The 13,616-nt window shown below is 38.7% G+C and overlaps 2 protein-coding genes across 3 annotated transcripts in view; one reads left to right on the top strand and one right to left on the bottom strand.

Moving 5' to 3' along the window:
• Positions 1 to 3,277, top strand: part of rgl2 (ral guanine nucleotide dissociation stimulator-like 2) — a 32,495-nt gene extending 29,218 nt beyond the window's left edge. For both annotated transcript variants that reach the window (XM_004568554.3, XM_004568556.5), the window contains one exon: positions 1,100 to 3,277. In XM_004568554.3, coding sequence (XP_004568611.1) covers positions 1,100 to 1,281 — 182 coding nt within the window. In that variant the 3' untranslated portion in view covers positions 1,282 to 3,277. The remainder of the gene's footprint in view (positions 1 to 1,099) is intronic.
• Positions 3,278 to 3,344: 67 nt separating this feature from the next.
• dnase2 (deoxyribonuclease II, lysosomal) lies at positions 3,345 to 13,550 on the bottom strand. Its single transcript, XM_004568553.2, has 7 exons — positions 13,209 to 13,550; positions 12,513 to 12,610; positions 12,149 to 12,320; positions 11,031 to 11,136; positions 9,847 to 10,011; positions 4,961 to 5,179; positions 3,345 to 4,806 (listed from the first exon to the last, which is right to left on the bottom strand). The coding sequence occupies exons 2-7, from the start codon at positions 12,608 to 12,610 to the stop codon at positions 4,442 to 4,444; spliced, it is 1,125 nt and encodes a 374-aa protein (XP_004568610.1). The 5' UTR covers positions 13,209 to 13,550; the 3' UTR covers positions 3,345 to 4,441.
• Positions 13,551 to 13,616: the final 66 nt, after the last annotated feature.

Here is a 13,616-nt window from a genome sequence, read left to right as displayed (position 1 = left end):
TTTTCAGAGGAGACAAAGACTTCATTTTGAATTTTTTTCTTTTGACTAACCCATCAGTGCCACAGTTAAATTATTATTATTATTTTTTTAATTTTAGTCTAGTTTGACACATGTACAAAGTCATTACCTTTGTCAGGAGGTTATTAACTTTTGAGGGAGTTTCATCTGATATTTGTAAGGTTGGGCATTTTGATTATGCAGATCTTTGTAAAGCAAGTGCTTTTTGCACATATTGGGACAGACAGTATGAGAAATATGTGCAATCAAATAATTATTTAAAATCATTATGAAAATCCAATTAATAATGTAGGAACTTTAAGAGAATACAAACCTGAATGTTTGAATTGCCAGTGCAAAGCTGAGCTTCCTCCTTTGTCCATTAACTAGGACAGTTACAATCAGCTGCTTTGATGATCTTAGAACAGCTAGACAGACATCAAAATCTATATTTTAATCTTTAATCTATATTACACATGTGTAATACTTTCTGTACAACCTGGAACCTCAATTAAATTTGGATCCTTGAGGATCATTTTCTTACTGGACCACATTCAGCATTTTTGAGATTTCCCCCCCTTCTCTCTCTTTTCACTTGTGCGTCTGCAATGACCACGAGATGTCCTTCAGTGTGTCAAAATGGCAACCGTTTAATTTTAATTTCATTTCTGGACAGAGGACAAAGGAAGTCTGCTGAATATTCTCCCTCAGACAGCTGGTGATATCATAACAGTCAGCCTGGGCAGTCCTGCAAAATTTACAGCCACAGGCATTCAAATGTAAAAATAAAAAGCAACACCCCAGAAGCATGATTCTGATCGTGCTTGTGATGCTTCACTGCAAACTCCTATGTGGTCTCTGGACTGTTGCCAGAGACAGGATGTACTTCATGATTGCACTTTTTATCATTAATATCTGTTATTAGAGTAGCACATTTTGCTCTTGAGCGGTTTGCAGTTAAAAAAAGACTGAAAACTAAGAGAAAATACAATTTACTACAAGTTCTACAAGTCAAATCCATTAAACACTGCAAATGAATCTCATTAGAGCGCAGCAGCCTTCACATGTCATGTATTTATTCCTTTCTCTTCTCTTAAAACAGAACTGGTCATCCCTGCTACAGGAAATGTCTTTTACGCCATGACGTCATCTAGTGTTGATTTCCTGCTAAGAAGGAAAGACGGGAACTCCCCGTTTGGCTCGCATCCGATCAGCACAGAGACGAGCGCCACTTTTCCTCGAATCAAGGCCAAGGGAAGGAGACTGGTCAGGAATCTTTTTTGACATCAGATTTTTGTCTGCTTTGTCTACCGAGGTGGAGTTCTCTGATGGTCTCCCAATGTGAATGCAGAGTGAGCTCTCACGGACAGTAAATGTGGCCTTCTCTGTCCAACACAAAACCTACACATGCCTTTCTCCTGTGCTCCTGCCAAGCTCACCAAAACACCAAGAAGAACTCTGCTTGTGTTTCAGTCAACATCTCCTTGCAGGAAGGTGTGGCAGATATTTCAGAACTCCAGCTGCTGTGTTCAACAGAGCTATTTGCACTTTTCCATGCACGCTAATTTACATCCCAAGGACGAGCAGTGAAAGCCTTTAAGTGTACCTTTGGTACTGGTTCTCAAGTCCCTGTCAGGTAGCACTTGATGCTTTTTATCATTACAACTCACAGAAAGAAAGAGTTGCTTTAATTGCTACAAAACACCAAGAAATCCCTTGTTGTCTTGTGCCTCATCTGTGACTGACATTTCCGAATGTAAAAAAGATGTGATTGGTTGGAATGCGCTTCTGTGATTACCCAAGATGCTGTTGAAGGACTTGAAGTGTGTTTTTTTGGGGGAAATTAGATTTAATGAGATATGAATCGGAATCAAGACAGTGCAAGTGCATCATTGTAGCAAAACACTGGAGCTTTTCAAATGAGACATATATGATTTGTATATATTTATATATTTTGTATGTCTGTGTGATCTCAGCATTGTGTGACAGGTCCTCGCGTGACAAGTAACTGTTTCAACAAGGAAAAAATCCTTAAAATAACTGCAAGAAACAGGCTGACATGTCCACAGAGAAGGACAGCTATTTTAGCTTTTACTCATTTCTCCATAAACTTAAAGCAGCAATAATCAGGATTTTAGAATAACACTGAAACTCTGTTGTAAACTGTTGTAATGAACTGCGGTCAGTTTATTATCAGTTCTGAAGCTCTGCTCAGTTTTTAAGGCTCTTTTAGCTCGTTGTTTTGGTTTTACACTCAGAAATACCACCTTGTTGCAGCTGTCACCAACAGATATTACAAAAGCAGCTCTGATTGGTCATCTTTTTTACCTGAATCGAATACTCATGCAATTGTGAACCAACAGGTGAAGTCAGAGAGCCACATAATTTTCTCAGGAGCTGCTGGAGACCAAAGTAAACCTCAAGGAAGGCTGATAAGGACTAATTAAACCAAGTGGACAAAATGTATTTGCAAAGAAATTTTTACAGTGTCACCTCCCTCAGCTGCACGTGAATGTACGCAGCTGTGTTGCTACGTTACAGGGTGATCAAACATCACTCAGCCTCTTAAACCTCGTGGATGAAAACTGATTATTGCAGCTTTGATCTTTAAGCACTTTTAAAACAGCTTTGCTTCAGTTTGTTACTAGAAAGGAACATAAGTAAGAGAAAAACACTGCCATTGCTAAGTTTAAGGTTTTTCAGGTCTGATACTTTCAACAGAGCATAAGCTAAACTTAATTTATGCAGATTTTCCAGTAGCTCAGCAGGAGTCCATCTTCACTGCAGTTTACACAGACCGCAAAGCCTCAGTTCCAGCGTCGTGGCTTCAGTGAACATCTTAACTTCAGTGTATGTCTCTTTGAAACAAATCTTGTGACCTCTGGTCGTCCCGGGTCAGTGCTGGTGAGGCTCCTTTTACCGGCCGAGGCACGAGCACTGAGGGGCCAGGGAGAGGATTGTGGGTATTAAAAAAAAGACGTGCAAGCATGATCCCATGCTACAGATTGTTTTAGTGCCTTTCTCTGCTGGGTGCTCACTTTCTCATGTTTGCATTAGAATGTATACAGTCCACGTGGAGGAACTGCAGACAACTCCAGTGCTGTGTAGTTCCACATCAAAGCTATTTATGCACTACATACAGTATGTCCTATTTTTGTGGTAATAAATTTACTTTTATATGAATTTTAATTGTTTTTGACTGATGTTCAGTACTGAGATGTTTTTCATGCTGCTGAGTATCCCATAAAAAACAATTAAAGTTGTTGCTACTTGTCAAAAACATGGCATTTCTGTTTTTCTTGTGAGGGGTAAACAAAGGAAAGAGGATGCGGATCAGTGACTAAAAATACATATTTTTCTTCGTATCTTTATTCAAATTCAAGACAACCAGTGACAAGACAATCTTCAAGCACAGTCAGGGTCAGAATTAATGTATATATGTGGAAAAGTATCAAATCTAAAGCTCATGCTGGAGATGCACACACACTCATACAAGCCTGGTTAATGATTCAAGTGTCTGTAATTCATCATCAGTGACAGATTGTTATTAAGCACAATCATTCCCACATTTGATTAAAAAGAATTAACCAGCAGGTTTGGAATTCTCCCTGAGAATAAACGAGCTAATGTTTAAAAGCAGAAAATGTCAGTGAGTGAAACGGCACTCATCCCGTTCGCACCAGTGTCTCTTCAGTTTCTCTGAAAACAGTACCCAGTGGTTATAAAGATGCTTGAACCACTAAAGTGCCACTTTTGAGGTTTTTGTCTTTTACAAAATGAACATATTACTCATAACTATTCCAGCTCCAGAAAATCTAAAATTATAAAGAGAACAACTCAATGACCCTTGATAACCACATGAAATCATACTTAACAGAGGAACAAGTAAAATGCTCCCATTGAGTGTCTGTGGCTGATGGAAATTTTATATTTTAGCTAAAGTTGGACGAGTCGATCATTTCATTTGAAGTATATGTCTACTTCTCTAGTAGGTGTGAGTGATGACTGGCTTTAATGTGTAATGTCACGACTTCTAGTTACACCTAAATTAGATGCAGATGTTTGGTTTTTTGGTCACTATGAATCAAATCTGAAATAAACAATAACACCTGCACATACTTGAAAGTCATTACTATTTACTGTTAAATAGTAATTATTTGAAGATGAGACTCTATGGACTGATTGAAATATTGCATTGCTGTTTATTGGCATCTTACTGTCATCTACTGATCACTAGATTAGTGTAAAACGTCTGGCAGGAATGTGTTTAAACTAAAAAACTGAAATTGTCTAAATGTTAAAGGCTAAATATTTCACATAGATTTCACTAGATGTGAACAGAAATCTGTAACAAATAAATCCACATAAAACCCTGTTCGCGTTATATTTTTTCACCCTCATGACTCATCATGTCCAAGTTGACACATCTGGCTCCTCCAGACTCTCAGCACTGGACTGTTTTTCCTTGACAGTCCTCACAGTCCAAGGCCGCTGTTCGGTAAGCCTTCCACACCACCGGATCACGATGACACACTGTGCCTCCACCCCGCTTCTCCTCAGCCTCATCTCGATTTATGTCCCCGACACACACCCAGCCTCCACCAGCCCCAGTCTCACTGGGGCTCACCGCCCATTTGGAGTGGTCCTGGCTGGTCTTGAAGGAGAACGTCTGCCCAGGGTTGAGGAGCTTGATGTTCAGGACCTTCCAGTCATCCGAGCAGTCGGAAGAAAGGATGCCCGTGGAGCGAATCCAGAACTGGACCAAGAGGTCTGACTGGAGGGTTGGGGCCACCCACGCATGATACAGATCTGATGAAGGGGACACAAGATGGATGAGGGTGTTTTGTTTTTTTTTTACATTTTTTATTGCAAGTAAACTGTACGAATGCTCTAAAAATATTCAGGGTCACAAAGACAGAAAAGGGTTAGGCTTAGAAAAGACATCATTTCGATTAAGTTGTACCGTTGTCAAAAGAGGCTCCTTTGGCAAAGCTGATGAAGTTTGTCCCACCCTTTGAGGTGAGTGTCACGCTGCGATTGGACACAGGTTTGGCATGTGGAAAGAATTCATATTTCCGATTTCTTTTGCCACAAAGAGCAGCGAGCGAAGGCACCTGGGATGCCAAAGACTCTGGGATGCTGCAGTCATACACATTAGGTTGATTGATCTCCAGCTGTTCTCCTGTGGTGCAAAAGTAATTAGATTTAAAGAAAACCACACCCTATAATAACATCATCCTTTAAGTAAAGCAAATAAAAAGCACTGTACTGGTGACACTGGTTCAAAGCCATTTGACGGACCTGCACTGGAACACTGTGCACGGTAACATATAACTAAGGTATAATCTAACTGTACATACAATTCAGGAATAACTTTAAAGTTTCTTCCTGTTTGATGCCTGACGTAAAGCAAGTTAAAACCATAATCAGATCTCCGTTTATGTCACACCAGACCAATACATACAACTTCAATTCCAACAGAGCTGAGACAGGGCTGTGTTTATTACTGTGTAGCATTCCCTGTTCTTGTAACAAGGTTACAACAAACAAACACCCGGGAACTGAGAAGACCAGTCGCAGCACTTTTTGAGAGACTTCTTCAGAGAACAGTTTTCCACTTTGTTTCAGTCTATTTTAAATGAGCTGTGAGAAAATGGAGGGGCTTCTGGATCTTTGCACTTGTAGATGTCACAATAAAATGTATTCACAGACAATGATTTCTGGCACTGTTGTTAAGCCAGTGCAGTGATATCTATGACAGACTCTTGCCTGATTGTAATGGAGTGCTGCCTGGGGGCCCACAATACTGATTTTGTTGTTCCTTGCGCAAATTTCTACAGATTCTTGGAATCGTTCCATGATATTATGTTTTGTAGATGATGAGCTATCCAAAGTACTTGCAATTTTCCTTTGAGGAACAATATTCTGAAATTGTTCCACAATTTGTAGATGTACTTTTAACAGATTGGCAAACCTCTGCTTCTCTAAGATGCTCATTTTATACCCCAATAATGTCACTAGCATGTTCCACAAGCTGTTTCTTTTTAGATCCACTTACTTTTCCAGCCTTTTATGGCCCCCATAACAAAATGAGCTAATATTTTCCATGAAACAGTAAAATGTCTAAGTTTAAACACTGAGACATTTTGTTTGTTTTATTTGTGCACACAGAACATTTCGCAGGAATAAAGATTATTGGGGTAAATTAGAAATTGTGTCACTGCATAGTTTGTTGAGCATCGCAGCTTTCACTTAGTTGTTATTTATACATTATTGCTTATGCTCAGCGCTGTCTGCTGCACATGTAGCAGAGAACCGCCATCATGCAGAGTTAAGCAGGTTGTTATTAAAAATTCTTTTCGTCAGCCTCCGGTTTAAGTATTGCTCTGGCTTTACTTTTAACTGAATTTTAAATTAAAGCAACACAAAAGTAAAACGGAAAATAAAATCTTGCTCGCTCCTTTCAAAATATAAACCAAAGCAGTGCATACTGCAGCACTGAAGAACGTGAAAATTGGAAAAAAAAACTTCAATTCTATTCTCTTTATATACATTCATGCATAAGCGAGGCTGAAAATGTCATTTTTACCCATAAAAGCTACGTAATGGCGATGTCTACCAATTGGTCGACTACTCTGGACTGAAATTCTTTTACAACTATCTGCAGTTTCTATGCATTTCTGGTGAGATATTAATAGCATTCAGAGGATGAGTTCTTCTGAGTTTGGTAATCCTCTGACTTTTCGTCCTGTCACCATGAGGATGACATTTTTGGTTTTAATTAAAACGTCTTGACATTCAAACGACTCTCACGATGAATCCCCTGACACACCTTCATCTGGCACAGGCTGCAGAACAGACTTTTATTTGCCTAATACTCTGGTTTGAGGCCAATTGCCCACATATGCCAGCTGATATTGGCATCCTGGCTTAATGAAGAAAATACGTTTGTGACAACTGATAAATGACTTAAATACTTAATGTTTTAGCACAAACTGAAACATAAGCAGTGCTTTGAATAAAAAACAAGTAAGTAGCTTAATTAAAGCATTAACAGGAAAATTATTCTGACAACATAATAAAAACATTATAGACAGTAGTATGAAATCTCCATTTCTCCAAATTTATGTGCAAATGAACGCTGCAAGGTGCTTTAAAATAAAAACACGATGAGGCTGTGCTCACCTTCTGCTGTTTAACCCTGCAGACTGAACACTCTGACACTCTCAGCATGTCAGCTAGAGAGACGAGAATCTGATAAAGCAAATCCCTGCTAGAGCGTGAGGGCCAGTATCTCTATGGTTACATACCTCAGTTTAATTACATTACCCCAGGCACTGCCATAGCAACTGTGCCAACTGCTGGGTCTGCCAGGGAACTGCAGAGGCAGCCGGGTGACATGGTGATGACACCTGTTTATGCTGATTATCTCAGTTCAGGCTGTTTTTGTTGTGTCAATACCTGAGTCGATTATTAAGCACCAGACGATACTTGAATCATCTTCTACGGGGAATAATAATAATTGTAGATACTGACACAGATTAGTGATTAAATGTGCTTAAGAAGTTTTCATTATTAGTGTGTAACATATACCGGCATAAATCAGCAGTAATTCAATTCTTTATTTATTTGTCACATGTAGTTATAGCTGGTACAACATACAGTGAAATGTTTTTTCTGGCTAAAAAAGTACTCCCCCCGACTGTGCAAACATGCTAGAGCAAAATAAAAGCACAGTCGTCGCGGAGCTACCAGGACGGCAGCCGAACTCAACGGTTCGGCTGCCATGTGGTGCAGTATTTTTGAGCACCACATGGACATTTACTGTTTAGGTGACCTTAAACAAAAGAGAACACAGAGGGAAATCATTACTAACTGTTGATGGAGGCCCGATTTTTGTCTTTTTCTTTAAATAAACAATAGCAACCATGATCTGTTTAAAAAAAAGAGGCAAAATTACAGGATAAAAATTCATCGCAACGCAGAAAAAGAAGTACTGTATGCTCAAACATTCCTGGGGAAGGACTTTCTTAACCTATCTTGTGATGGATGACCCTCGGCCATCCCGGCACTAGATGTCTCCATTTTGTTCTGGTTTGTGCTCTGCTTTGTCCTGTAAGAGCTGACAGGGGAGTAAATGGCAGCATGAGCTATACCTGCGTGTTCACCTATAAAAGCTCCCTTCTTTCCGCAGTCACTCTGTGGTGTGATCTCAGTGTGATCCTTGGATTTCTCTGCCATTCATCCATACATAGTCTACACTACACGACTGACCCGCAGACAAGCATGTCTAAATTTAGCTGTGCTTTTGTAAATCAGTTGTGTCTACCAAGTTACCAGCTCACCTTGTCTCCTGTTCTTTGTCATAGTCCGTTAACTGGATTGTGACAAAGAGAGTATAAAAGTTGTCTTATATGTAAGACTAACAATGAAAATATGCTTTATAGTTTGAAAAAATTGCACGATATTGACTGGTTGCTTTTTACTTTCCTTGTTTTCAGTCCAACAGACAGAGTTCCAGTGAGGATGTTCATATTAATCGTAATCAAATAAGCTCTGTGAGAGAAAAAACGGGAAAAAAACTAGTTCAGACTGCGATAAAGATTCAGTGTCAATCAGGCTTTTTTTTTTTTTAATTCTTGACTACCTGGATTTTGTCACTGAGAGGACAGAGGCCCAAACAGCAAGCAAACTAAGTTGTTTTAAAAGAAAGAGGAAGAGAGCTTAACTCATAAGGAGGATAAACTGAGAAATCTCACTAAAGTCAAAGTATGAGACAAATACTGATTATTTTCAACTGTGAATGATGCAAAACTACTTTTGTAGGGTTCAAGAATAAAAGCGGAGCTGGAGATGAATAGAGCAGGTCGTCCTTTATGTGGACAAATATAAAATAGCATTAAACCAAAACACTTTGCATGGTTGTCTTTTTACTTTTTCTTTTTTTTTCTTTTGTTAATGGACTGGTATTCGTATAATGCTTTTCTGTTCTAACTGAGCACTCAAAGTCCTTTTTACAAAAAGCCTCTTTCACCAAATCACACACACATTCATATAAGCTATATTTCTATACCTAAGAACTTTGTATAACATTCACACAGTGGATGCATAGGGTGACTTGGGGTGTAGCATCTTGTCCAAGGCTACTTCGACATGTAAGCTGGAATAGCTGGGAAATCAATCCTTCGACCTTCTGATTGGTAGACGGCCCATTCTACCTCCTGAGCCATAGTGGGAGGGAAGGGGGTGACTTAGAGAAGCCAGACTACTGGGACTATAAGAAACTTACAAAAACTTTGCAAATACATATTTTACTCTATTTAACAGCTGCCTCGTAGCTGAGATTACATTAAACCGAAATGGAATCTCTTTTTATCTCTATTTTATTTAGTATATTAGAAATTGGTTGGCAGAACATCCAACAGCTTCTGTGAGCCCCAGTTTGGTCTGCAGGCCTTAAGTTAACATGGTTAAGATGTTTGGCTGATACAGTAAACTACATAAACATGAACTTCTTATTCGTAATCTCTCACAAAATACTACCACAGGCTACAACAGCTTGACTTTTTAACTACCAAGCAAAAATATTACCCTAATAAAGATATGAGATTGAAAAGAAACTCTTCAGTTCCTTGTTAATTAAAGCATATTTAGTCAGACCAACATAACTGCAGACAGGGAACAGAATATGAATCGTCATTAGCTGTCTGGACCTTCTCCTCCCAGCACTCATACTGTGATTGCAATCTAATACCATCATCCATTTAAACATCCTCATTAAGTGTTAACTGCATTTTTATATCAACTCTTTCTTCGCTAAGAGGCCACATGGCATGGCTCCAGTCTTACCGATGGTCTGGAAATGGTCGAGCGGGTATGTAACACAGATGAAGTTTTGCCCATTATTCTCCCCGCTGCTGGGGTAATAATACTCCCCTGCCTGTTGAACAGGAGGAAACTGAGGGGTGCTGTGGACCAACCAGAAACCCTGATTTTTATCCAGCAGCACAACACCTGAGGAGCAGAGATATTAAAATAGTAAGAAAAATACATCAGACGTTTTCCCTGAAGATGGTTAACGTGGACATTCAAGTGAAAACAAAATATATTTATCTATGCTCATTTGTTTTTACGCATCAGAGGAAATGTAAGTAATGCGCATTAATCTGCACTTCTTTTTTAATAAGTAGAATTAGAACATATAAATGATGAAAGAAGAACGTGAGGTTGATAATGAGATGTTTCAACATGTTTTTATTACTATAACAAATCTTTGCCAGACTTTTTTTTTGCCCTTGTTGCAGAGTTTTTAAATCTTCCTAGTATCAAATTTCTAATGAACATACTGTATACTTTTCATGTAAGTAAAAAGAGGAGCTTGAACATGTGATAGGTTGTCTTTATGCTTCTTTTATTTAACGTTGATTTAAAAAATTTTGCTTTTTCCATCCATTCGCTCTTTATCCACGACCAGGTTGTGGACAGGGGCATAATTTCCAGGGGGGTTAGGGGGGTTATGACCCCCCCCCCAATAATCAGACCCAACCAATATAACCCCCCCCCCCAATAAAATTATGAATTATCTTGCATAAAAAAGCTGTTGATTTTCTTTACTCGTTTCAGGTATTACCAGCAAAATAGTTGCATGTTTAATCATCTGGGAATTTACGCAGATTTATTTATTTATTTAGACGGAGATCTTTACACCCCCACCTCCCAATGTTCAGCACAAAGTTACGCTGATGGTCGTGGACCAGTCTAAGCTTAGATGCCCAGATGTCTCTCTCCCTGACCACGTTATCCAGGGGGACTACCAACATGTTCACAAGCTAATCAAGAGATATAATCTATCTAGCAAGTCTCAGGCCTACCCCAGATTCTCCTCCTCTTAGGACATGCCCGGAACACCTCAACTGGCTCATTTTGGTGTGGAGTAGTGCCCCCTACTCATCTCATTTTTTTCATACTATTCCAAAATTTTGGAAAACAAAGCTCGAAACTTTCTGCAGTCTTGGGACAATCAGAGAGCTCACCTTTCGTGTGACCCCCTCTGCTCTCACTGTTATGAACCCATCTGTCACCAGACGAGTCCTCGTGTGGCTTCTGGTCATTGTAAAGGATGTATGCAATGTCTGTATTCTGTAAAAAAACAAAAACAAAAAGGTTTTTAACTGTAGCTTCATGCATGTGTACTCACCGATCATAGAAAATGTAGAAACAAATGTTTTCACCTCAAAAGAAAACAAACAAACAAATAAATAAAATGGCACACACTGACATCCATCACAGTGATGTTAACCAATACAATTACGCACAAATGGTTGCATCCAGTAATTTTTGATTCAGAATCGTATCCACAAACTCTCTCACATGTTTTGATGAATCTATCAAGTTTTCAATTAGTAAATGACCTTTTCTGCCTCCTAGTTGCACAATCACCGGCCAGAAAGACAGATCACCTGAATGAACAGATGCAGTTTCACTTCTCATTATATGTTTGTTCCTCTGATCTAACAATGTCAACTGGATATAGCAGATGTCTATGAAAAAAATGCTTATTATTGCATATCATGTTGGTGAAACAAGAAGTCTTGTGACTGGGGTCACAAAGAAGAAGCAGGAAAAATTTAAATACCCTAAGCTCAGTGGTTTTCTAGGACTAAAATCTGCACGTAAGCATAACTGCTCTGCATGTAGTTAAAGCAAAGAGTTACTGCAGTTAACAGAAGTCGATGCACCAGCACTGTCTGTCACTTTTGGCTATTGTGATAAACAAAAATGTATTTTAAGTTTTGTGAGTCGTAAGAATTGGAAGTTCAACTCAACTTTATTATACATGGTTTTAGGAGAATATTACATTTTATCTTGTGACAAATCAGTATTTCTAAAACATGACATCATTTTTGGGGTCAAATATAAACTGAAGGTCCACTCATCTTAAAACAGCTGACGTTTTTTTGCCTTTTAGCATTAATTGTGAATATACTAAATGAATTAATAATAAGGAACTTAAAAGAGTATGATAATCACATTTTGAAGAACACTTGCTTTCACTTGGGTGTTTTTCCAAATGAAACTGAGCTTACAGTTTTTAAACTTTGTACTCAGTTCCACATTTGTAGCAGAAAAAAGAAACCTGATGGAAACAAACCTTCCCCTGCGTGTACAGCTGTCCGACCGTCCTGCCCAGGGCGCTCGTGGTGTCATTCACTGTCCCCTTCCCTTTAGTCCATCCTTCACTTCCTTGGTCCAAAAGCAAATACATCTCACCTTGTTCAGGAGACTTACTGCCATGCTCTTTGGGAAGTTTGTATATATAGAACCTAAATCAAACAGAGACACAGACAGAAAGGCTGTACATGTAAGAACTGCTTATATTGGTGCATGTCTGTAAATGCTAAACTGTTATTGAAAATATTGCTTCTGTTTAATCAGAATAATACATCTAGGTTAAAACAAACAAATAAGGAGGACTTTTGTACGTGATTTCTCAGGAATTGTTATCAATGAATTACCAATCAACAGCATCTCCTTGGTCATTGTAGCAACTGATTGGTGAGCTGCTGCCCTCTAACGGCACGTAGAGGATCAGCACGGACAGGGACAGAAGCATCTAAGAACAAGAGACAGAGATATTAATAACTACGGTTAAATATGTGTATATGTGTTAGGAAATTAAATGATGAGTTCACGTTCAAAATATTTGGTTGAAGCTCATTTTTTCTTTTTACCAATAATGACTCCTTCGTTAAGAGTTTCAGTATTCTCAAGTAAAAGTACCAATAAAACAGTGTAAAGTCTTTTTTGTTGGAGTAGAAATATTAAAGTATAAGCAGAAAAATGTCCAGCCACTGAAGGGTTTATTTATTTATTTATTTTTATATTTTTCATACCCATGCATTAGTGGCTATACACTATCATCGGTAAGTTATAACCTCATCTTGTGACTTGTTGGAAAATGAATGAAAAGAAACATTTAGTATTACCGTAAAAACTAAAGCTCCTGACTACAAAAATACTGTATAAAAACAGAAACAATGATTTTAATATGAAAACATTTAACTAATATTTATCTTCAGCTAAATCTAATAATACTTATGGTTTGATCCTATAAATCAAAGCACAAGTCACTCAGTCGCTGGAATCGTTAGCGGTTACAGATAACTGCGATAGAAAAGTGAAAAGTGCAGTATAAGTTTGAGTCAACATACCCTCACGTATGTTCTCAATAAAGTCTTGTTTTATTTTGCTGCACGAAGATCGGCTGTGGCCTCAAGTTTCGTCTTCTTCGAGTACATCCCAGCCTACAAGTGTTTCCTACAGGGACTGGTACGTGCTTGTTTTGATCTCGGCCGAAAGCTCCGGGAGGAGACAATGACGTATGACAAAGACAACGGAGCGATCGCTACCAACGGCAGACATTACATTACAGGGAAATTATCGCACTAAAGAAATAAAATCCAATTAATCCTAAATAGCTCTCACGGTTTAGGCGTGAAGACTGTTTTAAGTGCTCCAAAACTTCGAAACTTATCCTTCTCAAAAAGTCCTAGTTTCATGAAGTCATGTGGTTGATGACGTCAACTGGTAGGCGGTACTACCCTGAAAAGCGGCTATTA

Source organism: Maylandia zebra, linkage group LG11 (assembly GCF_041146795.1).
Source record: "Maylandia zebra isolate NMK-2024a linkage group LG11, Mzebra_GT3a, whole genome shotgun sequence".
NCBI lineage: Eukaryota > Metazoa > Chordata > Actinopteri > Cichliformes > Cichlidae > Maylandia > Maylandia zebra.
The sequence above is the reverse complement of the archived record's forward strand: the minus strand, read 5'-3'. Positions and strand labels throughout refer to the sequence as shown.